Source organism: Fistularia commersonii, chromosome 21, assembly GCF_037954325.1.
Source record: "Fistularia commersonii isolate RoL2024-O1a breed Wild chromosome 21, RoL_Fcom_v1.0, whole genome shotgun sequence".
Taxonomy (NCBI): Eukaryota; Metazoa; Chordata; class Actinopteri; order Syngnathiformes; family Fistulariidae; genus Fistularia; species Fistularia commersonii.
In genome coordinates this window covers 4,457,469-4,484,006 of record NC_141304.1, presented here as the reverse complement: position 1 = coordinate 4,484,006, position 26,538 = coordinate 4,457,469, and the positions used below count along the sequence as shown (strand labels likewise).

Here is a 26,538-nt window from a genome sequence, read left to right as displayed (position 1 = left end):
ACTTAAAGATTAGTGTCACTGGGAGTTCTAGTTAATACAAAGTTTAATTTAGTTTAATTAACATAGAGAATCAAACTTAAACTATTTAATCCCACAAAGGGAAATTCACAGGAGCTGAAACCAATAAAGACTTCATTAAAGTCCTATGTTAAAATACTTATAAACATTATAATTACAAAGTAAAATACCATCACGTTGCAAACACATTCATATCCATACTAATGCCCTTTGTTCTTGAGATACTTCCTTGAGTTATTCTTTAAGAGCGGACTTGCTCTTCCTGTAAGTTTTCTAGTTAGACAGTAGAATTTTACAAAAGCACTCAGTAATTATTAATACCATATCTCAGGAATAATAGGGGCTACCTGCACGGCTTTGGGTTAATGAGCATAATTTTCTTAATAGTGCCGTCTATGACTCATACTCGCATTTAAAGTGTTTGGTCTTGCGCTCGTTCATTCATACGCACTCCATTGTAACTAGCAATGTGCCAACCATTTCATCAGGAATAATTATGAGGTGGCTTCGAGGACACATTCAATGTGTCAGATGAGTGTGAAGGAAAGAAACTAATCCTCTGTTTGTGTCGTACGAACTAGATGAAAAAAGCCAGCTGTTTTGAGGCTTTTGAACTAATCGAACATTGTATGACGGTGCTATGATTTTATTTGAGGGAAGATTAAAAATCCCATACACTTGAAGTTGCCCACTGCAGTTGGGCTTAATAAAGTGAGTGACAGATATATTGTTGACCCAAGACCTTGGTGCAATTTATTAGTTAGAAACTTGTAATTATGATAACTTAATAAAACATAGAAATGGCATAACAAGCCCTGAGTGGGCTCTAAAGATGTCAGTGTGCCCCAGCTGGCCAGGATGTTCTCTCTTTATGCCCTCACTCTGGAGCAGTAGCTGTTTTGGCAAAGAGGGCTTCTGTCTTTCATTACCCCAGGTTGTCTCAGTCTCCCATGAGCTTTAGACTGGAACCGTCTGGTGTGTCACAGTGCAGTGTGGCTCTTGGGCATCTCAGCTGCTGGCCTGATGCCAGCTCATTCTTGGACTGTATCACCTGAGTTGCCTCTGGGACATTATTGCCCACAACCTGGCATTATTTGAATCTGTAGATTCCAACTGGAGAAGCAGATTGAGAGCCGTCATCCTAAATAGACCTGGGGCTTTTTTGTCTAAAGGATGCTGAATGTTGGCATTTGAAGCTGGAAAACATTACCATGAGGACTGTGAGCCGGCTGGTGAAAGAATATTGGATGTTAGTGGTCTGTCATTGCTCTTCAAGACAATTTAGAAAATATTCACTCAATATTTATTATGGTCAGGTATTCAGATGCATCAGGGCATGTACAGTTTGTTTAATATACCTCATATAAAATCAAATTTAGAAAAAGAAATAAGTTTGTTTTTTGCATCTGACTGATTTTAAGTGTTCCGCAGCAAACAACTTAGTAGATATTTGTAGAAGACACTTTTCAGCGTTCCATGCGTTTAGTCTTAATAATTTCTGTCAGCTCATTGACATACATTTGGAAACTCGTCATTAGTCATTTATTTCTGTACGTTTGTTCATGATAACTTTGTAAAATGCATGGGACCAATGATGCTGCCTTGTGCTTATTAAAATTACATTGAGGTCTAAAGCAACATAGGGCAGAAAAATGCAAACTTGGAGAACTCTGAAACTTAAACATTTCACAGTTCAAGCAAAAGCATGGTAGGCAGATGCCAAAGAAAGGTAGAACACTCTTCTGAACGGTATCTATATATCCATCCATTCATCCATCCAGTATCTACCGCTTATCTTGCAGTTAGGGGTGCAGGGATGCTGCAGCCTATCCTCGCTGTCATTGGCCAAGAGGCAAGGTAAATTAGGAACAGTCGCCATTTAATCGCAGGGGCCATATAAATAAAATCAACCACTTTCTCATTCACACATCTCAGAAATGTCTCTAATGCATTCCAATTAACCTCCAGCATGATTTTAGAATCAGATAGTCTTTCTTTGCCAGATATTTTTTCAAATACAAGGAATTTACTGAGGTTTGTCATTGGGGAACACTCATTAAATAAAAAAGTGAAATCAGGACAAGACTATCTGGTGATGCAAATGACCAAGTGGTGCAAACTAGTGCACAAGTAGTGCAATAGAGAGGGGGTCCAGATTGTATTAGTGGGGGTTCCGTGTCTTATTAATGAGGCAGGCTGCAGATGGGAAGAAACTGTTTTGGACTGTGGGAAGAAACCGGAGACCCCAGAGGAAACCCATGCAGACAAGAGGAGAACATGCAAACTTCACACAGAAAGGCCCCCTGTGGGAATTGAAGTTTCTGTACAGGTATATCAACCATCAAAACAAAGTAGCTTCTTCCTTATTTTCATTTAAAAAGGTGCCTTGACTCATAATGTTAAATAGAGCTTTCGTGAAAACTAGTCTTCCAAACTGCTTCACAATGTACCTGAAATAAAACAACCCATTTATTTAATTTGTTTAGCTGCCTTGGTTTGTGGCCATCCCATGGCATAGCATCATCCTGATATTTTCTGGTGCAACCAAACATACATTAATGTTTCTGCTCTTTTTGACATAAAAATCAAAGCTAGTGTGATTTTGATTGATGAATATTTAATTAAAAAGAATCACACACAACGTTGTGTATACACCACAGCTTTTTTCACCAGGCTGATAGCAAAGTTTGTCTAATCCCAGTATGTGACATATGTTATTAAAGCTCCAGAATACCAAAAACAGTTTCAGTTTCACAGCTCATCCTCAATGCTTGGATTATTTTTTCAACTAGACAGAACATACATTACATTTTCTTGTTTTTCATCACACATAATGAGGCGTTTGGATTGTTGCGTGGATCCATTCTTTAATTTTATTGGTGTCAATTTACCTCGTTTTCTTTCTTCGGACACAGAGCTTTTTTTTCATCATGCCTGTGATTCAGACCCAGTTGCCAGTATATGAAGGAAAGTAGATTCAGGTGGTTTCTGTGTTCATATCAAAGTAAACTGAATGTGAGAAGCAGTTTTGCTCAACTCAGCCTAAGAGGAGCAAGGGATGATGAAACCCAAAATGAAACAGAAGGAGTGTGAAAATAGAAAATACATATTATTAATGGACTTTTCATTCCCAGAAATCCAGAACTGGTGCTTTAATACAAATGAACTTAACTTTACCTTCAACATCTCCACGTTTGCATGAAACATTGAATCGTAAGTGAGTCGAGCTGAAATACATTTGAGGTCTATTGAAATGTAACTGAGTCTAAGTGAATAGACACAGATCACATCCAGTAAATGTAGTCAAAGTGATTTGAAAGGAGGTCACAGAGGCATAGCGAGTGTTTCATCAAAGAAAAAGAGTAACTTATAGCCATGAGCGTAGGGACAAATGGTAAGTGACAAGCTAATGAGTGTAGTCAGTCGGAGCCTGGGATGTTAGAGCACAGTCCATGGGGAAAACAGGTCTCTCTATTCTGGCCCTTTTTCATTACATCCCTGGAGTGGCCCCTTGTAGCTACTTGATTTTGTACAATTCAATGATCACTCCACTTTCTTAACTGTTTTTTGACCAATATTTTACCAGAGCAGATTCTCTAACTTGCCCAATCAATTGTGTTTGCTTTGGATTTCTTGAGTAACTGGAATCCTTTTTTTACTAGGACATCTCAATGGATAGCTTCCTAGTCAAATCTGTGGGGAAAAGAGTTTGATTGCTGGAGGATCGCTGTGCACTGGTGTTCTTAATGGCTTTCAATTTCCGCAGATTAAATCTGTGAGGCTGGAGGCCTGTGTAGGGTGGTAACGCTGGCTTCTGGTACTTAGAGAACATGCTGGGGCTGGACTCTAATCTAACAGATTTTCTGCTCAGCACTTCTATTGGACCCATTTAAAAGTCCTTCAACCGGCATGTTGGAGCAGTAACTTTTGTGTCGTAAATTGTACTTGGCTGTGTATATGTTTGTGTTTGTCTCACCTGCCATTCACCAGACCATGGATGGGTATGTGTACTCTGGAAGGGCCATATACTCCTAACAACCCTTAGATCAGTGATATAACCCTGCAGGATGTAAATGATCAGTCACAACCTAGTTGTATGAGAGCTCCACCTGCTGGTTCATAGTCAGCCACCTCACTCACCAAAGAATGTAGTATCCATCAACGCTCCCAACTATTAGTTTCTGGTGCCATTTCTGGATTGATGGGAGTGACTTGAACAAAATGAGTCTGCAAAGACACACATTCTGAAGTCCAAAGTGCTGAATGGAGAAGGGTTAGTATTGATTTTTCATTATGACTTATGAAGGGCAGCCGGTATTGAGTTTTCATTAATAAGATTGTTTTTGTGCAGATTAACATGTCTGTGCACCTTGTAATGACTTGGAGTTATGTGAAATGACTCCAGTTTGGTGTTTTAACTGGTTTCAATTGTGTTACTGATCTAATATTCAACTGCGACTTTCACAACTAAAATGAAGAGTGTGGGTGAAAGGGAGATAAAGAGATGCATGGGGATTTGCGGGAAGGTACAGTGAGATACACAGATAGAGAACAGAGCAGTGAGGAGTCAAGACTTGTGAAAGATAGCAAGAGATCAAAAGAAGCACAGAATGTAAGTTACAAAGAAAGTACAATAACCAGACAAGAGGAAAAAAGAAAGTCAAAACTAAAAAAACAAAGACTCAACCTTCCAAGCAGGGTGAAATAACTCCCCATCTGTATGTAAACCTCTGCCCGGTTTTGTTCTTGTTCCTTCAGGCAGTCTCAGACATCAGTGCCGCTGGCTGTTAAGTCATTAGAAAACATAACCCCAGGGTGAATAGGGTGAAAACAACCCTAGCAAGGCACAAAACATTAGACCATTGATAGGACACAATGTGTATGCCCAGCGAAGCAACATGCACTGTTGACAGTGGCCTGTCCTTGACATCCATTTTCTCTCACTCAATCTCTGTACCAAGACACAATGGAGGCACCGGCCAAATGGATTAATAAGAAGAGAGGGAAACCACAAAGAAGGGAGGCTTATACTGTCAGGGCTGGTTTTGTTGTGAAACAAACAGACACTGTCCTCCTCCCAGTGCCCAGTCTGAACTTTCAGCACCATGGACAGTGACACTGTGCCGGGAGATCGATTCGCTTTGTTTCATGAACTCTCCCACTCCTTATGTACAAACAGGGTTTAGAGGTATTTTGTGTGCTATTCTAGCTCATGTGATGACATCATGTGGGGTTACTGTCTGTCATTGTACTCAGATGAATAAGCCTCATTCACCTCCTGGAATTATCGCCATTAAAGTGAATGATGAACCAGGACTGTTCCCACAGTGGAAAGCCAAAACTTTCTGGTTTTAATGGATGGGCCTTGTATGAACACATCACCCCCCTCCTGTGTGCTTGTCTGTGTGCATGCATACTTATATGTGTGTGTATATGATTGAATGTGAGCTCTAGATAGAATTACCAACCAATCACACTTTACCACCACTGCTTGTCTACCACAGCCATAGCAGTATAGTGTGTGTGTGTGTGTGTGTATGTGTGTGTGTGTGTGTGTGTGTGTGTGTGTGTGTGTTTGTCTGTGTGTGTGTGTGTGTGTGTGTGTGTGTGTGTGTGTGTGTGTGTGTGTGTGTGTGTGTGTGAGAGTGCATGCCTAAGTAATTGTGTACTTTGACATAGCTGTTTAAAATATCACATCAGCCCTGTATTTAACTGTTTACACATACAAGCAGGTGGTTTGTATTAGTGGTGCACACTTGAATCAATATTCATTCTACTACAGTAAACATCCCTGCACATGGAATGTGTTTATTGCCCTCTGTGTTTAACAGTGAATTTTAACAAATATTCTAATCAATCTCAGGTATAAAATTGTGTGTATATGACTAATCCAAAAGTTGAGCACATTTAAATTCTTTAAACTTGCATGCCTTGGGCATATTTCTCTGATTGTAAATTTGGCCATTTTCTTGCGTGGCCCTATCCCTTTTAACTTAAACCTACATATGTTCCAGATCAGATAAGATCCAGTCCAGATCTGGTCCAAAGTAGAACCTCCATGACTTTGCAACTCACTTCCTTTCCTACATTTTCAGATCAACAGTTAAATGCATCAGCAATCATTGAGAAAGATGTTCACTAATATTAATATGTCTTTTCATCTGAACTGTGTGTCCTTTTGTCCACGCAAACATGCACATGTGCTTGCACACATGCATGCCTGCATGTGATCGCAAGTAGAAGCTGTGTATGTGTGTGTACACACCTGTATGCAAGTAACACACTCCTTCATAGTACTGCAATTTCACATTGATGATTGAGCTATTCTATTGTATTGTATGCCATTCTATTTTAAATGAATATTTGATGCCAGAGGCTGTAGAACAGGACTACTGCCGATCAGCTGTCATAAATGTATGTATGTAAATATATGCCCAGCCAATATTGCTGAAGGCTGATGCCCCTTGAAACCTATAGGTTCATAAATTCCTCTTAAACACTTTTCGACTCTTCCTTGAAAAATGCTGTAAAAGTAAGAAAATAAATTATATAGAATTTAAGCAGGAAAATCATTTAAATGTCTGATAACATGTGTGAATGATTAGTAAAAAGCGACATGTCAGCAGCGAATGAACAATGCAAAGACTTCCATTCTGGAAAACTATTCCTGAAATCTTTGATTATTATCAAGTCAAATATTCTCGACAAGAGAGAGGATAATGCTGTGGATAATCTGTGGAAGCAACAAAGTTTTATTCTGTTTCATCCTGTTTTGGCCACGAGACAAATATATGTCATTTGTTTATACAAGTAACACAAATTGATAAAATGTTGTCTCAAATGTCATCAAAGATATTTACTGCCTCCACCAGAACTTTTCAAAATCAGTCATTTTAGTTTTAACAACACCTCGATCATAAAAAAAAACATGATTTTCTTTCAGAATATTGTCCATGATATATCCATGAAAAACCTTTCAGCATAACTAATATCAGTCACCCATGTTGATGGTAAATAAGGATTTTGAGTTAGAATTTGACATCGTAGAGAATAAAGGGACACTTCAACTTCAACATGTTATCCATCCCAGAGTGCATTAACCTGGATGTCCAAGAAGCACACTAAGTTATATGGATTTGCTTGCTAGATTACCAGTGAATGGGTTTTTGCATCGTAGCACAAACAGGAAGGGTGGTTACAGCATTTATCTCTCATTAAATGAAAATCATTGCAGCAGCAAATATAACTCGATCTATTTAAGGATCCCCGTTGTCGCCTGTAACAGTAGTGATGAAACACTAACGGGGCTTTAGAAAGTGTAAACAAAAATATGCATTTAAAATATTCAAGTGTCGCACTTCCTCTATACCGGCCAGTTCTAGCCACAAGCAGCTACAAGCTCACATGAATTTTCAATTTGTATTCTTCATTAGTAGACTATAATCTTCCTTCTTAGACCGAAGCATTATACAGGTCCAGAAATACATTGATTGAAAACACATATAATACACAGGATATGTCTATTACAGGCTGAGTTTCTGGGGGGCAGATTTTTTGCTTTGTTGTTGTTTTTTTGTTTGTTCTATACCTTTTTCTCTGAAAAGCTCCTGCTGAGGTAGCTGCAGGGATATTGATTGATTTAACCATGGAATCAAGGAAACACCTCAGAGTTCATTCATCTATAAGTAATATTTTATTATCGCGTCCCATTACTTCCTCAATGTCACGTACTTGAGTCAACATGACTTGTAATTCCACTCCTACCTTTAATATAATTACTATCACAATGGAATTCATTCAATACAGCATTTACAATAGTTCCTATTGAAGAATACAGCTGAGACTCAATGTGAGGCCCTACAAATGAGGATTCGAGTTAAAAACCAACATCATCCCAAACACACGGGATGTCTTTTAATTTTGAGTCCTAAAGTTCTTTTTCAAAGACTACTTGATACGGCACTCAAAATTTAGGACATGATCAGCTGCCTCATGAATCCTGAACTTTTACATAGGTTGATAAATACAGCAGTTCTCCCGATAGTGTGTGTTGTCAGGTTGAAAGGTTGCGTCTTGTTGGCTTTATTGACTTCAGGTTTTCTATTTTGTATAGGTATATTGATTGCATTAATGTATTTTTACGTATTTGAAAGAGCCTGTACATTACAAGTCAAAACATTCAATTCAGCTACTTTTATTTAAAAATATCCCACTGAATGTTCAGTGAATCAGATTAACATGAAATGAATTGAACAATGAATTGTTGATTTAAAGGGTAATGTTCAGATGTCAAATCCAGATAAATGTTAATAAATTGAAATACCAGGTTACCATGTTTATGCTCACAGTAAATATTTGCACATACAAGGGCCCTGTAGAACTATAATCAGGTAAAATGTATACATGTTGATTAGAAAATATGGACATGAGATCATCAGAGTAGCATCCCATTGTTGTTTGAATACTTTATGTTGGTCAAAATGTTTGCTGAAACACACTGAGAGATGAGGGTGTTGATTTTGAGGATGAAAACAGGCTAAACATTTCAGCATTTATTAACTTGCTGAACTAGGCTGGTATTTAAAACTTGCACTATAATATCACCTTCCCTCACACTTTTCTATTGTGGTCTCAGGTGTAGCGTTAATGTGTTGTATGTGTCTATAAGAAACAACATATTCCAGAAGGTGTAGCATGACACATGAAATTTATATACCCTGCCAATGTGTCTTAAGGCCAGGTATGTATGGTTATCTCTTGCAAAAACCGATGTAAATATTTACCTTCTCAGGATCAGAGATGTTCACCGCGATATTTCATGGCTCCTTTGGGAGAATGTTATTTTGACGCAGTGGTTAAGGTTGATGGTGTTTTTAATTGCTCACAGTTTGTCTATGAATAATAAATGGTACGCAATTTGATATAAAACAAAACAAAAGTCAAATATCGTTAAACCCTATGAACCATAAATCAGATATATGTATAAAACTACTAAAAAGCCTTTACAATTTTTTTGTCTTCCTCCACAGAAAGTCTCCCAGTATACCATCATCATTCAAGCTACTGACATGGAGGGGAATCTGAACTTCGGATTGTCCAACACTGCAACAGCCTTGATTTCCATCACTGACATCAATGACAACCCCCCAGAACTGACAGTTCGGACAGTAAGCACATCTGACTATATCATCACAGACTGAATGAGTTGTACTGGTCTCCAATCAGAGCTGCTATTGGTCTCATCAAAAATATTGTCAAATCCAGAGGAGAATGTGAAAAAACACAAATGTCAGATGAGGACAGGTGCATAAAGCATGGATACTGTAAAAAGTGAGGTGGTGACAGACTCTGATAAACAGAGAAACATGGTGAAATACAACAAAAATTAAGAAAGCTACTGTGACACAAAATAATATTATATCTCGTTTTGCCAGTGGCAGCATCTTCGTTTTTCTCATCATTCTGGTCTTTGGCGTGCCAGGTCCCTGTGTCCCCAGTGCTCTAACTATGACTATGACTGTCATAGTCACACTGTGTCTATGTCTATGACTACTGTATGTCTGTCTGTCTGTGTGTACGCACGTATAAGCATGCAGCTATATGGAAAAGGTATTTGCCTGAGTTGTGTTGTAAGGATCAGAATATCTAGATAAATAAATCAAAAGAATTCAGAGTGTGAAGGAAAGAAAGAAGTGATAAAATAAAGATCGTCTTTGACTGCAGAACCGATGGAAGGAAAAACACTGTAGAAAAGCTGTCTAACCCAGTGATTTCTGATGCTCTTCCTTATCTTTTTGATTTTTAAAGTTTGCAGGAGTCACTTTTACAAAGCAGAGTTCAACTTTCGTTCCCTCCCGGACTCATTTTGAGAATAGCAGTCCATCCCCACCTTTCTGACCATTACTACTTGCTGCTGGGTTGGTGTTTTGCATCAGCCCAAAGCAACTCCAATTCCATCTCAAAAGTTGTTGTCTGTCACTTCGAGGCAAGTTTCCATCCATGATGTGTCCTGATATTCTCCTGATTTCATGCCTCTTTTCATACAATTTACATATCAAGTACCACAAGCCACTGCATCTTATACCAGAAAGTAAACCTCCCAATGTGAGAGACCCTTCAGCACACTTTACTATGGTTTATTTAAGAATGTGCAAATATTGGTCCCTCATGCTCATTCAATGTTACCCACAGAGCTCTAGTTGGTTCAGAGTAGGGTAGATTTTCATATGCTCCAAACACCTCTCAAATGATATGTGTCTGTTTCACTTTTATGAAACAGACACATATCAAAAATTGTCTTTCACCGTTGGAAGACAGGGTAGAAGGCTGAAGCTCCATCTTAATCATAAGATAGTGATATCCATCCAACTATCTTCCACCACTTATCTGGGTTGAGGTCACAGGAGCAGCAGTCTAAGAGATACCCAGGTCTCCGTCTCCCGAGCCACGATATGAGAGCCCAGTAATCCTTTGGAGGACGCTCATTTCAGCCACTTGTATTAAATAGTGTGTTGCTTTGAAAAAATGCTTGATTCTACTTGGGTTATAAGCTGAACTGAGCCCTGTAGTGCCTGGCAGTTTTCAACAAAACAGACTGGACAGTGTTCAGAAGAAAAACTAGACACTGTCTGGTGTTTGACTAAAAGATGCTGACCAATGAAAAGTCAAATTAAACCTACACTGAGCAGAATGTTAAATCACTCTCTTCTCCGTTTTTCTTTTCTTCATCCTTGTAAAAGTTTACCAGAGAGAAAATAACCTTCTGTGCCTCCCGCCAGCTTTTACCCATTTCTGCAAAAGCTGCAAGAGATTTCTTTAAAAAATATGCATTTTAGAACTGCAGATCAGCTCCACGACTGCAAAACCTCTTCATTGTATCAAGTATTTTGTTTTGATTTGTTTTGTTTTTTTAATACTATAATTTCTCTGCATTGAGAGGAGTCAGATAAGGTAGCAGGGGCCTCTGGTGAGGTGTTCTGGCCATGACCCACCGGGAGGAGGCCCCGGGGAAGACCCAGGACACACTGGAGGGAGGCCTAAGGAAGTCAAAGTCTCTATGCTTCGACTGCTAATAAAGCGGTAGAAGAAGGAAGGAAGGATAATTTCTCATGCTTCCAGAAACCTTTTCTAATCTCTAAACACCATGCAAAACACCAATCTGGTTAATTCACATCAAGTAAACATGATACTTAAGCATAGCTAACTTTTACTTTCCTCAAAAATTAAATGTTAATAGTTCTGCTGTGTACACTGTTTTTATGAGGGTATATCCAGTGATATATTGTTCAGTGATGATGTTCAATAACTTATCTGTTAATTTAATATGTAAGGTAATTTCATTTTGTGCAGTGAAGTTTTAATAGTGCACTTAAAGTAAAATACACCAACAACCGTTGCCACAAATATATATATCCGTCCCCTTATGTAGCTTAATTTCTCTGTTCTCACTCTGGTTGTATAGCTGATTCAAATGTCGTCCGTAGCCTGACAGACCTACAAAATTTCAAGCCGCTCTTTATATGAGTGCTTGGATTTCAGAGATTCCTTAGAGAGACAGATGCTCTCTGTACCAAAGCTCATCGGCAGAGTGAGCGCTATGTCAGCGTCACAGACTGTGATCTGCGAGTCCTCCACGGGGCTTTCGTCAGCGCGCTTGCCAGTATAGTTCCAGCCGCATGCTCTGATAAGAGCTCCCCAGCTGTCAGGGGTAGAGCTCACCAAGCAAGGCAGACGCTCCACTCAGAACTAGCCTGTCCCCATCTGCACTGCTGACTAGATGCTGGGGAAAAACCATGGACCACAGTCCTACTGACAACTGCTCTGCCATGCTCCAGAAGACACATAAAAACACAAAGATATACAGTATCCTTGACACTATGCAGCACATGGCCTCACAAATTGTGGTCAACATAATGGGCATCTTCACTGTACCTGGATCCGTTTACTGTATGTCCCGATGACTCACCTGGATTGTTGAGCTATTGCTTGGAGCGAGGGGTTTGGAGGTGGCGATGAGCACAGATGAATAAAAAGCATGTTGGGTTTCATCCGACAAACATCTGACTCTCACAAAGTTAATCTCCTCTGTTTTTCTCTTACTTGAGCAACCAGACAGAGCAGTTCAGCAATTATTTTTGTTTGACAGGAGCAAGGAGATCTCTTGACACAAGCATGCCTTGCAGGTGTCTTAACAGGGGTTGATTTATTGAATAGTATTTGGAGGAAAATATGTTTTATTCCTTTCTCCAAATGGAGTTCATTGGGCTTGATATCTTCCAGTTATGTTTATCATTATGCAGCAAATACAAAAAAAACAGTGTAATTGCCTCAGTTTGTATAATCAAAATATCAAATCACTTGTGCTGTGCTTAAGAGGGCCCACAGTTTGTCATTGACTGAATAATGATGAGAAAGAAGATAATGCAAGCATGCCTTGCAGGTGTCTTAACAGGGGTTGATTTATTGAATAGAATTTGGGGTAAAATATGTTTTATTCCTTTCTCTAAATGGAGTTGATTGGGCTGGATATCTTCCAGTTATGTTTATCATTATGCGGCAAATACAAAAAAAAACAAAAAAACAGTGTAATTGCCTCAGTTTGTATAATCAAAATATCAAATCACTTATGCTGTGCTTAAGAGAACCCACAGTTTGTCACTGACTGAATAATGATGAGGAAGAGGATAATGCAGCTAAATGTTTGAACTCCAAGACTTACAGGCATACACCATGATGAAGCTTTTCAAGACCTCATCATGGTGTAATACAAATTTCTGATATCTGAAGAGGTCACTTTTGGGTTCCTTACAGCTACATACTGCAACATACTATAGAATAGACTTATGAGTCTGAAACTGGAAATTGAAGATGTGATGCCAAATGTTGTTAGTGGCTATGCCCAGTAGGTGGGATGTGAGTTTGAGGAAAAGGAGATGTTCTGGAATTATCGAGAAGTGATGAAGTGATGCAGAATATCCCAAGAGATGAGAGAGAAGTAATTGGTGCAGACTTCAATGGGCATGTTGGTGACGGCAATAGAGGGAATGAAGAAGTGATGGGCAGATTTGGTATACAGGATAGGAACACAGAAAGACAGATGGTGGTAGATTTTGCAAAAAGAATGGAAATGGCTGTAGTGAAAACTTTTTTCCAGAAAAGACAGGAACATTGAGTAACTTGTAAGAGCGGAGGTAGGAGCATGCAGGTAGACTACATCTTGTAAAGATGAGATAACCTGCAAGAGATCAGTGACTGCAAAGTAGTTGTAGGTGAGAGTGTAGCCAGACAGCATAGGATGGTGGTTTGTAGGATGACTCTGGTGACAAGGAAGATGAAGAGGACAAAGGCAGAACAGAGGACCAAGAGGTGGAAGCTGAAAAGGGAGGAGTGTATGGTTTTCAGGGAGGAGTTGAGAAAGGCTCTGGGTGGTTAGTGAGACCTTCCAGATGATTGGACAACTACAGCTAGTGCTATCAGGGAGACGGGTAGGAGAGTACTTGGTGCGTCATCTGGAAGGAAAGAAGATAAGGAGACTTGGTGTTGGAATGATGAAGTGTAGGAGTATATATAAAGAAAGTGGTTAGCAAAGAAGTGGGATACTGAAAGGACTGAAGAGAACAGACAGGAGTACAGGGAGATACTACACAAGGTAAAGATAGAAGTAGCAAACGCAAAACAAAGGGCAAATAAATAAAGTTGTTCTCATACGATGACCTGTGTGCTCAGTTGAACAGTAAGAAGGGAGAGAATGATCTATACAAGTTGGCGAAACAGAGATAAAGATGGAAAGGATGTACAACAGATCTGGGTGATTAAGGGTAGAGAGGGAAATGTATTGAAAGATGCTAGAAGAGTGATGGGAAGATGGAAAGAGTACTTCGAAGAGCTGATGAATGTGGGAAATGAAAGGCAGGCGAGGATAGAAGGGGTGACTTTTGTAGACCACAAAGTAGCAGAGATTAGTAAAAGTGAAGTGAGGAAGGCATTGAAGAGGATGAAGAGTGGAAAGGCAGTTGGTCCTGATGATATATCTGTGGAGGTGTGGAAGTGTCTAGGAGAGGCGGCGGAAGAGTTTCTGACTGGATAATTCAGCAGGATCTTAGAGAGTGAGAAGATGCCTGAAGAATGGAGACGAAGTGTGATGGTGCTCATTTTTAAGAATAAAGCGGGTTGAGCAGAATTGTGGCAACTATAGAGGGATGAAGTTGATGAGCCATACAATGACGTTATGGGAAAGAGTAGTAGAAACTAGACTGATAGCAGAAGCCAGCATTTGTGAACAGCATAATGGCTTCATGCATAGAAAGAGTACTACAGATGCAGTATTTGCTTTGAGAATGCTAATAGAGAAGAACAAAGAAGGCCAGAGGGAGCTGCATTGTGTTTTTGTAGACCTAGAAAAACATATGACAGGGTGCCAAAAGAGGAACTCTTGTATTGTATGAGAAATCTGGAGTGGCAGAGAAGTATGTTAGACTGGTGTAGAACATGTATGCTGGCTGTGAGACAGTGGTGGGATGCGCTGTAGGGGTAACAGAAGTTCAAGGTGGAGGTGGGACTCCATCAGGGATCAGCTCTGTGCCCCTTCTTGTTTGCACTGGTGATGGACAGGCTGACAGATGAGGTTAGACAGGAAGAAAATCTAGAGAGGTGGCGTTATGCACTGGAAAGCAGAGGAATGAAGGCTAGTTGCAGCAAAACAAAGTATATGTGTGTGAATAAGAGGAACTCAGGTGGAACGTTAAGGCCACAGAGAGTGGAGAATATGACAGAGGACTTCAGGTACTTGGGGTCAACAGTCCAGAGCAACGGAGAGTGTGGAAAACAGGTGAAGAGATGGGTTCAAGACGGTTAGAATGGATGGAGAAAACTGCCAGGGGTATTATGCAATAGAGGACTATCAACCAGAATGAAAGGAAAGGTGTACAAAACACTGGTAGACCAGCTATGTTGTATGGACTAGAAACATTACAATGCCAAAAAGACAGGAGGCAGAGCTAAAGGTTGTGGAGATGAAGACGCGAAGGTTCTCTTGGAGAGTGACCAGGATGGATAGGATCAGGAATGAGGCTATCAGAGGAACAGAGCATATTAGATATTTTGAAGAGAAGGTCAGAGCAGCCAGACTTGAGATGGTTCAGTCATGTACAAAGGAGGAATAGTGAATATATTGGTGGACAGTGGCGGATTTGGAGCTGCCAGGCAGGAGATCTCGAGGAAGACCAAAGAGAAGATTTATGGACATAGTGAGAGAAGCAGTGACATGCACTGAGGCTCATGGCTGGTGAGGCACTGACATCATCACAGTCAGATTTGCAAACATATGAACCCTACTGAGTACCTTATTCACAATTTTATTGGCAGCAATTAACGTGTTTTGTTTACAATATCATATCAACATTCTTTACATATACAAACTGTAGAAAAAAGTACATTTAAAAAAAATGTTATTATCTCTTATCTTACTTATAAATGAAGTCCATGCGCTGCTCCTTCTGAAGAAAAGGATCGGTAACTTGCTTGTAGAAATTGCCCTTGTCTTTCTTCAGTTTTTAAAGTCAGTCTGTCTCAATAGAAATCACTGCCAGTGAAGACAGTTGTCCTTGATCAGTCCTGTTCCGACTGTATGTTTTTAGTCTTTTCAGTGCGGAGAATTAATCTCTCGGTTTTCCTTTACCTTAGCATTGTGGATGCTGATGTTTAGTCTTTGCTGTTCATTCAAAGCCAAATCTGTCCTGGACATCTCGAATGTTTTTAGCGCAATTTGACTTTGAATGTGAGTGGCCAACTGCTCATGTTTGATTAGGCTTCTTTGCAGATCTTCAGGTCACAATGTCCCATTTGACTCCAGACATTGTCAGAAGTTGAGAAAAGAATGCAGGAAAAGCAGAAAAGGCACTTTCTTACTGGACATCCATACAGCCAGCTTTTTCGAGTGTACCACTCTCCTGCTTCGACTGAAGGTCCAGTGTAGAAAATTCTTTCAGTTTAGCTATGTAATCCTCCATTTTGGAAATAAAGCCAAGCAAGAGGAAAAAATAACCCAATGGCTGCACTTGACTTCCTAACTGTTTACAGTAGCTTGCTATTGCAAATTCTATTATTCTTTAGCTGAGTAGTAAAAAGGATCCCAGGGATCACCAGTGCCCCCTACCATGAGGCCCCGTCACTGGGTGCCTCACTTAGTGTGTTTTCGCTGTCGCTTTACGATCGCTCGACACAAGAAACATATCACAGTTGTGATGAAAAAAATTATACACATCAGCTAAAGTATGGAAATTTAGTTCATATATTAGTACTTGAAGTGTTTGAAAATTTTAATAGTGACATCCACAGAGACAGCAATACGGTCTCAGCCACATAGCATGGCAGCACAGTTAGCAGAATCAATGCCCAATCCATGCAATCCAGACAGCGGGCATTCCCATATTCATATGCACATGACATGAGATATGCACATAATTTGTTGTAATTCCCATTTCTTACAGGGTGGCTCAGTTGGCAAAGTGGGCATTCCTCCAATCAAAAAGTCACAGATTCCATTCCTGGCTCCTCCTGCCTGCATGCCAAAGTGTCCCAGGGAAGACACTAAAACCCAAGTTGCTCCCGATGGCTTGGTTGTTGCCTTATGTGGCATTTCCAGTCAATTTAGTCATTTTTGACAATTTTTTGTAATTTATTCTGATTTTTGCAACATTTTGTTCTTATTATAAGATTTCTTCCAATTTAGTGTCACATTTGTCCTATCAAGAATTTCACGCTAAGTTCCAGGAAATAATTAGCTGAATATCTCTGCAATTCTTCTGTAGCATGGCATTTGGCTGATTTTCAAAGGTGACTGGTGGGTGTAGAACATCTCTAATAATTGCCTTGCATCTCCCTTATCACTGGGCACAACTGAGATTTTCATTGAGTGATTTTATGGTTGTCCAGAAGCAGCATTAACTCTCTTTTGCAGTTTGTTTCCCAACTCAATGACAATGAAGTATCACGCAATAGAACAAAAAGTCAAACGCTTTCACAAAGGAATGATCGACAAGTAGCAATACATTTCTGCCTGCGCCGAATCTTCTCAGATTTCACAGCAAACTGATAATGTGTGCACTCAAATTCTGCCACTCTTTGTCTCCCATTGTTCCTTCACATCATTTCCCCCTGTTGAAGGCAGGTTACTTTTAAACATATCAGATATGATGTCCTTGTTTTTCTGTGCTGTTCAATCCTGAAAATTAAATCAGACCCATTCTGTTTCTGATGACGTTTAACATCTGAACGATGTTTGAGGAAACTCACTTGGCTGTGAAAGTCTGTTACACTGTACAGAAACTCCCAACTTGTTCAAGTTCTACACTATTGAACTTTACAAGGCCCAAATATTACATCCAAATTGATCAAATGGAAAGAGTTAATAAGCAGTGAAATGCACCTTGGCTGAATTCAACACACAAACCTTTTTTTTAGCTCCAACCCGATCCGGTCTTGTTTGATCAGTCACTTCATTGCTAGGGCTACTTTCAGCAAATGTCACATATTGCTTTGTAACTAAAATTATGGTCCTGGATCATTACATTTATGGCTTCCCCTCACTTCTTCAACACTATGGTTTAGAGTCCACATTGCTGCTTTACTGCCAGATAACCATTTTTTTTACTATTCTCATGCATGGTAGGCCTTGAGGAAATAGAACATTTTACTGTAATAAAACCACTAGTACAGTTTCCAAGTATTTCCATAATCAGGATTCAATTTATGATGATAGTATGAATAATATATAGAATATACATCATTCGGTTTGCTATTCTAAATATGTATCTACAAATTATACATGTTATATATATATATATATATACATTTTTCTTCCTTCAGAATTTAAAAAATCTTAAAAATTTTAAAACACACGCTGATTCAACTGAAATGACAAAAAAAAATGTGTCTTACTCATTATCGAAATGACTGCATTAAAAAAGAAGTTTCTCAGTCAAAGCACATTTCCCCTTTCCCAGTGTCATTGTGCATGCCTCGGAGGTAGCATGTTCCCTTTGACTGTCTGACAGTATGCCCAAAAAGGCTTGGAAGGTTTATGGCAGAGCCTGTGTTAAAGCATTGGGTGGAAATGAAATGGAGGCGCCCACACACCAGAGACGGAGGGTGCATATTTAATTTGTTCTGTGCTTATCAGTCTGGTGGTAGCTCTGGGGGGATGGGAGACCAGAAGGAGCAGGGGAGTGGGGATGTGGGGAGACAACTGGGTGAGTTGGATGTTGCTTCAATCCCATGATGATGAAGTCATTAAAGTTAACAGCAGCTGGCAGACACACTCCATAAACAAGTTAACACTTCACAAGAGGAAACACGGATTATCGTTCACAATGAGAGCTTTTAGTGTGTGCATGTGCGCGTGCGCCCTTGAGTGCCCGTCCCTCTTTTGCAGCCAGATAAATCCCTAGAGAGCAGGACATGTATCCTATTGCTACGAAATTCTTCTTCAGGCTCTGCAGCTGTCACATAGTTGCCTCTAGAGTTAGTTCCAAGGGGAGTTGTTTCAGATTGCAATATAATGAAGATCATTAGCTAGAGATTATTCCTACTGCTGCCTTAATTACGGCAATTATCTAATTGCTTATTAAGACCTAGATCTGTTGAATGCACAAAATCTAAACACTTAATTGAACAAATCCATCACCTCAAATAAGGAGTTTCATATGAGTAGTTGTTGTGCAGAATGAGGCACTAAATTAACATAATGGTGTTATTTTATTCATATTCAGACAAATGCCCTGCTTGCTGCATTTTACTTTTCCTCTCTGACCAGTTGTTTGGTTACTTTCAATTTCATGATTAAATAGAACAACCCGTGGTTAAAAAAGGGGGGCGGAGTACATTGGCACAACAGTCAAACCAGTTTGTTTTTGTAACCACAATTACGGAAAGCGGTAATAGATTGATGATGCCTCAATAAATCACACAATTTAAAGCCGTAAATAGGGCATAAGTATAACATCAAACCCCCAATTCTCCCTGACCTCACCCCCTCCCTGTCTGTCTTGCCGTCTTCCCACTTAACAGTTTTCTGGGGAGGTACCAGAAAACAAGGTAAACGTGGTGGTGACCAATTTGACAGTGGTAGACAGAGATCAGCCCCACACACCCAACTGGAATGCCATCTACCGCATCGTCACCGGGGACTCCTCTGGACATTTCAACATACGCACCAACCCCATCACCAATGAGGGCATGTTGACTGTGATCAAGGTGATTTCTTTTTACTCTTATCCAATAAGTCCTGTTGACATGGAAAATAAGGTTTATGTTTTTGTACATTTCCAACAGGGATTATTCATTAATTTGTACCAGCAGTGTTTCTACTACATTAAATTAATCAAAATTACCAATCTTGATTGCACACTTCACAAAGGCAGTGTTTGTCTCTCTCCTCTTTCCCATCTTGTTCTTGCCTCACAAGCCTGTGGATTTCGAAATGAACCGGGCCTTCATGCTGACAGTGGTGGTGTCCAACCAGGCCCACCTCGCCAGTGGCATTCAGTCATCATTGCAGTCCACAGCAGGGGTCACCATCTCGGTTCAAGACGTCAATGAGCCGCCCGTCTTCCCTGTCAACCCAAAGATGATTCGCTTTGAGGAAGGTGTTCCAGCAGGGACCACCCTGACCGTTTTCGCCGCACAGGACCCTGACCATTTCATTCATCAGATTGTCAGGTAAGTTAAAGAATACCATTTTTGTTTTTTCATAGCTGGTGTACAAAGTTTCTTTTTTTTCACATTGGTTAAAAGAGAAAAGAGAAAAGTCACACCCCCAGTGGGGGTTACATAAGTATCTGTCATTTTCAACATTTATACTTGGGCCTAAATAAGGATGTTTGTGGATGAGTGTATTTTTTGTTTGTTTGTTTTATGATAATTCGAGATAAATCTGCATTGTTAGAAAGATGTACTGAGCCCCAGAATTCACAGCTGATGTGACAAATAGTGGCTTTCTTTCTACACACCAAACAGTCCAAGCCAACAGTAACATTCATTACCTACATGAAGAAAGTTGTGTAACAGATGCCATTCGTCAGCTTGTTTATCTGGACATTTGCTGTAGTATATGAAAAATAACTTGGGTGATTTTCATATTTTGTAATGGTGGGAGAGGTCACAATGTGCAAAGAAACCTTAGCATTTCAGGACAGATCCAAGTGAGAATGCATAGACAGGCTCTTTTTTTTCTGCGTTGATTAATGTCTCTGAGTTCCAATCTGTGAGCAGTATTATACAAATAGGCTCCCTATCTTGATGTACCCAATCATTCAAAACAACCCTGCTAAAACTAGATATTTTTGGACAAAGGGTTACAAAAATCATCCAGCGTCTACTGTGCTCAGTGCCACAGAAAAGAACACAGCGTCCACGGAGCCGCTTATGGATGTGAACCTATGAATCACTAAAATGTTTTTTTTATTTTGACTCTGTCTACCAAATCATTTTTTATGTGCAAATATAAATTGAAATTAAACAAGCACATGAAAGCACAGCTGTTGTCTCTAAGATATACATTTGCCTTCTTTCAGTGTTGTACATCTAGCAACACAACAGAAGTAAATTGTAATAATAGTTGCAGAATCAGAGGCAATAGTTTCATCACATGTTGCTGAGTAAAACAGCAAATGCAACATGTCTTGAAATGTCTAATTCATGAATTAGTCTTTATTGAATAATCTTTTATCTAAGTATAGGAAACAAGCATGATATTTCTGTGAGTTTAGTGCCTCATGTACTTTCAAACTTAGTCTCACTCACACATTAAAGTATAACAAGTTGTATATTGATGACATATCTCAAGGAACAGTTCCATGATGCACTATGTGGCCAAAAGTATCTAAATAATCCAAATAATTGGAATCAAGTATTCCAATCACTTCCGAGGCCACAGGTGTATAAAATCAAGCTCCTAGGCATGCAGACATTTTTTACAAACATTTGTGAAAGAATGGGTCCATCTCAGGAGCTCAGTGAATTCCAGCATGGAACTGTGATATAATATGAGATGATATGCCACCTGTGCAACAAATCCAGTCGTCCAATTTCCTTGCTCCTAAATATTCCACAGTTTACTGTCACCGTCATTATGAGAACATGGAAGTTCTTGGAAGCAACTCAGCCACAATGTGGTGGGCCACGTAAACTGACCGAGCAGGGTCAGCGGATGCTGAAGCACATAGTGCAAAGGGGTCGCCAACTTTCTGCAGTCAATCACTACAGACCTCAACACTTAATGTGACATTCAGATTAGCTCAAGAACAGTGCGCAGAGAGCTTTACAGAATGGGTTTCCATAGCCAAACAGGTGCATCCAAGCCCCTCATCACCAAGTGCAATACAAAGCGTCACACGCAATGGTGTAAAGCATGCCGCCACTGGACTCTAGGTGCATTGGAGCCGCATTCTCTGGAGTGACAAATCACGCTTCTTCATCTGGCAATCTGATGGACAAGTCTGGGTTTGCCGGTTACCAGGAGAACGGTACTTGTCTGTCTGCGTTGTGCCAAGGGTGAAATTTGGTGGGCGGGGGATTATGGTGTGGGGTTGTATTTCAGGAGCTGGAATAAGCCCCATAGTTCATGTGAATGGAACTCTGAAAGCTTCAGCATGGCAAGCTGTTTTGGACAATTCCATGCTCCCTACTTTGTGGGAACGGTTTGGAGCTGGCCCTCCCTTTTCCAACATGACTGTGAACCAGTGCACAAAGCAAGGTCCATGATGACATGGTTGACAGAGTCTGGTGTTGATGAACTTGACTGACCTGCATAGAGTCCTGATCTGAACACCTTCAGGACCAGAGTCCTGAACAGCTTTGGGATGAATTAGAGTGGAAACTGAGAGCCAGGCCTTCTTGTCCAACATCAGTGTGTGACCTCACAAATGTGCTTCTGGAAGTATGGTCAAAAGGGCCCAAAAAAACACTCCTGAACTTTGTGTACAGCCTTCCCAGAAGAGTTGAAGCTGTCATAGCTGCAAAGGGTGGACCAACGTCATATTGAGCTCTAGGGATTGGGAATTGAATGTCACCTAGGTTCATATGTGAATCAAGGTAGGTGAGCAAATACTTTTGACCATATAGTGTATATTGTTATATCACTGTGCAGGGATTAAAGGTCGACACTGTGGCAATGAAATCCTGTCAGTTGGATTCCAGGTATAAGACCAGTGTCGATCCTGAGGGAAAGAAAGGGGGAGGGAGGGTCTGGTAGCTGTACTAAACAGTCAGAGCCGGCACAGGATGTAGGTGTTTCCGCAAAATGAAAAGAGAAAATGTTCTCTCCCATATGTTGCTTTTATTGATATTCAAGGGGATCTTATTTTTGACCGAGAGGAGAGAACAATGTCTAAATCATTTAACTTCTCAAGCAACAAGTGCGCACACACACACACACACACACACACACACACACACACACACACACACACACACACACACACACACACACACACACACACACACAGTAAAGCTGAGAGAACCTGGTAGAAAAGGAGAACCAGGTGAAGGTGAGACATTATTCACAAGTCAACGTCAAAATTATTATCGTTGCTGTCGGTAGACACAGAGCATGAGTATACCTTGAATTTAACTTTACTATTGCAGCTCAAAAAACTGTTTAGCTGCATTTAAGAAACAATGTAAAATTAAAATGTCAATCAATCACTTTAAAAAAGTTTTGCAAGTGTTTTTTCATTATTGATTGCTGAAGGACTTGGCTGATAAAATAAGCTCCCCTCTCAAGGATGTTAGTGACTTCATACTGAATGAGGGATATGTAGGTGTCATTACTCTTGTCTCTAATTTGTTTTAGGGTTTTTTCATATTGTTTGAAATTTCTGTTTAGTGATTTTATCGAGTCTCAGCCTCGTCCTCCATCAGTCAGTACAACCATAGTAACAGAGTATTAATCATTAAAAAGTGAGAATGAAAGATTTACCTGTGCTACAGTCGGATGTTATGCGGCCGCAATTTATGTACAATTGAAAATCCAAAAATACACTTTCAATTGAAGAAATTTCAAATCTTTAAGCTCTGACTGTATTCCACATAGAGGGATCAGAGTACAAACTGAGCGGCTGAGATAAACTCTTCAGTGGGTATCTTATGACTGTACTGTTTTGTTTTGTTATTTTTTTCATTTCAGTCTCTTTGAAAAAGAAAAGCTGAATGAATAGAGATAAATACAGGGATGTAAGACAGGGTCTGGTCAGTATTCTTCGGTAGACAATTCTCAATAGCAGTGTCTAGTGTAGACATGATGAAGAGAGTACCTGGCACTCTTTGTTAGACAGAAAACCCTACCTTTCGCCTCCACTTGATTTTTCATCAAAAAGGTGTGACGGGGAAATGTCAAATGTAAGAATGCAGAGACTTTAATGACACTGTCGCTTGACTGTAAATTTTAGCTGAAACACCAGAGTAAAGATAGAACTATCTGTGTTTTCTTTTTTAATTTGTATTTATCTGTTGAGCCCACTCAGTGTTCTATGTCTAGTTCGGCTAACTTTTTTGACTGAGCCTTGGGCAAGATCTTTTGTGGATTAGGTGTGAAATGAGCAACCATAAAGTATAGAGTAGTATAAAGTATAAAATGCATTTGAAGTCTACTCCCATTGTCCTATATATCTATTCATTACTTCATATGTTGAAGTAAAACAACCAACCATTGATGGATATAGAGGAAAGAGTGTTGCTGGTAAGCTGTGTTTTTTGCCACTACTTCACAATCTGGTGGCAACCTTTTTATGGGAATTCTTTGGACAGCCTCAGGTGTTTTGTGAGTGAGCAAGCCTCTTTGGCGTATTGTCTTCAGGTTCCTTACACTGGAGCATCTCCCAGGAGTAAACCCAAGTAACACCATTATCTTCCTTCCAGCTGACAGAGTTCAGGCATGTATCAATCTCACCCAGGTTGACTGATCTGAAATTTTCCTTCAGGATGGAGTCAGACTGGAGACCAAATGGTTGTGACTCCTACCGGGCTTCATCACAATCAATTTACAGAAGACACAACACCAGAGAAGTCACTTCTCAAACCTTTAGTTATGACAGAATTATCTGTCCTACTTGGACAATAGGCCACCAGATTCCCTCTTATGTTGAGGGACTTCTTCCAGTGCCGCTGGTGTGGAAAAATGTGCAAAATGCTCTGTTTGTCATTTGTTGTGTATTTACTAATTTTTCTCTCTGTTGTTTTGCACTGATGTATTGAATAGCAGATTAGTCACAACTGAAACTTTTTTGCTGAGTCAGTAAGTTGGTAACAAAATCCTCCAGCAGTAGCAGCTGTTTCTTCAGATGATAAATTGCTAGCATAGTTAGCATACTAAATGTTGTATTCCTTCATTATGGCAACGCTTTCCTGACCAATGAGAAACTTAACCAAGGGAGGACATTCAGTCAAAAAATGTGAAAACCCCATGGTTGCTGTCAAGTCCTTGCGCTTTTCTGACATGCATGTGAGATGAGGTTAAGAGGCAAAGAGCAGCTTGACATTAGGAAAGGCTCGATGTAGTTGTGGTGCAACTTCAACCTTGGAGCCGGTCTTCCATGTGAAGTTTTCTCCTGTTGTACATCAAGGATGCCAGCTCAGATTAAAACCACAAACTTGTCCTGCCACTCTCCCTGAGTATGTCCATGACAAAATAACAAATCAGCACTATTTAAACCACATTCAGGCGAGATTGACACCAACAAGCAATTTAAAAGGTCCCAAATGAAATGACATTAATAACAAAGAGAACCTTGCTGGGTTACCAACTTGCAATTTCTTTTTGGAACCAGTCTAGTCTGGAATGAGAGGCGTGAGTAACTTCAGTGACCCATCATCCACAAACCAAATGAGTACTTGCCATGTTTCATTCAGTTTTCAGTTTGGTGAGATAAAAAATGAGGTGCTTGGAATTATCAGAAAATGTTAAAAGCCAGAGACAATTAAAATAGCAGGCGAGGGCGCACAACAACAACTACGGCTGCAGATATGAATATGAACTTCATCACTGTCAAAATGCACTGCAAGGTTTCTCTGTTATTGGGGGTTCAGAAGGATATTGTAAATGTTGACTCAAGGAATCGCAAAGTTTAGCTGATTCCAAATATTATGTGGCTGGACATTTTTATATTATGTTTATTAACCAAGGATTTAATTATTATTAAAATTTGAACTGGTTATTATCTCACTCGTAATCTCTGAAAGATAGTTTGAATGCATCTCTTATTGCTAGCTTATTGACATTCAATATATAATTTTTTTTTTTGTTTGGGTTGATCCAAAAATAATTCTCTGTCTTTTGGTCCCTGTATTTACCATTTTATCAAAACTGAGAACTGTTAGATGTAATTTCAGTGAAAATCCGTATGATTGTTATTCAAGGCTACATATTAGATCATTTGAAGGCCAAAGTTATGCTTGCTATTCATGTTACAGTGAAAAACATCCAGTATTTTACCCAAAATGTGTTTGTCATCGCCCACTGTTACTCTGTGTGTGTCACCCCGTCTGTGACATTCTCAACAGACTGCCTCCAACATCAACCCTCCCACACACACTTACACACACTTGCATAGATCGATCTACAGTTACCTTCCCGTTGCCTGGAGACTAGTGTGAGGAGGTCATCCTATAATGAGTTGGACACTGTCTGGTTGCCCTTCTTAGATCCCTTTCGTCTCCTCTTCCTCTTCATTGATTTCTCTCTCATGCCTCCCAAACTGGGATGACACACAGCGGGCATTGTGCCATCCAGACATTGACCCTGTGTGACAGACACTCCCACATGCCCACTGAGGTCCACGGGCACCATCTCACTCAAAAGAGCGGGATTGATTTTTTTGTAATGTCAGTGAGACAGCCTGCCGCACCATAAAACCCAGTGGAAATGTTACTGAGCATGTATATCTCCACATTGTCTCTTAAAAAGATATATTACCCAAACAAAGTGGCTTCCTCCCCTCTTTGAGAAAAATAACCCTTTTTCACTCACTTGTCTTGGACCTGTCACTTTCTCTCTGTCAATCTGTCTGGAACTGTGGGAGCTCAGAGCTGCTGTCCTCTCCAAAGGAGTCACAGATGCTCAGCTCCACTCAGACAGCTTCGTCATTGCTGCTGTATTCCCTCTAGACAGCCCAGCTTGAACCCCTGCATAAAAGGACACAGACATGCTCAAACATTGAATCCCCAAAGCACGGGAAGATGCGCACATGCACTTGGAAAGGACAAGGGAACGGCCTGTGCGTGATGGTAGATGGCACAGGAGTCAGCCCAGGTTATAAATGTTTGCTCTTTCGTTCCCTCTGTCGCTTTCTTCTGGGGTTTTACATGAAAGAGAAAATTATGTGAGGCCGTTTGTAAGATTATTTTAAAGTTAAACATGAGTCACTCACGACAGAGGAAGCATAAACTGTGTATACATGAGCATGTGTTTTTTAGACTAACATGTGCATCCCATCATCAACTGAAGTTCCCTGGCAGATGTTAATTCCC

The 26,538-nt window shown here is 40.0% G+C and overlaps 1 protein-coding gene across 2 annotated transcripts in view; it reads left to right on the top strand.

Annotated features, from left to right (window-relative positions):
• LOC147222109 (cadherin-4-like) overlaps window positions 1-26,538 on the top strand; it is a 237,341-nt gene that overhangs the window by 188,144 nt on the left and 22,659 nt on the right. For both annotated transcript variants that reach the window (XM_086167902.1, XM_086167901.1), the window contains exons 8-10: window positions 9,048-9,185; window positions 19,084-19,269; window positions 19,481-19,734. In XM_086167902.1, coding sequence (XP_086024028.1) covers window positions 9,048-9,185; window positions 19,084-19,269; window positions 19,481-19,734 — 578 coding nt within the window. The remainder of the gene's footprint in view (window positions 1-9,047; window positions 9,186-19,083; window positions 19,270-19,480; window positions 19,735-26,538) is intronic.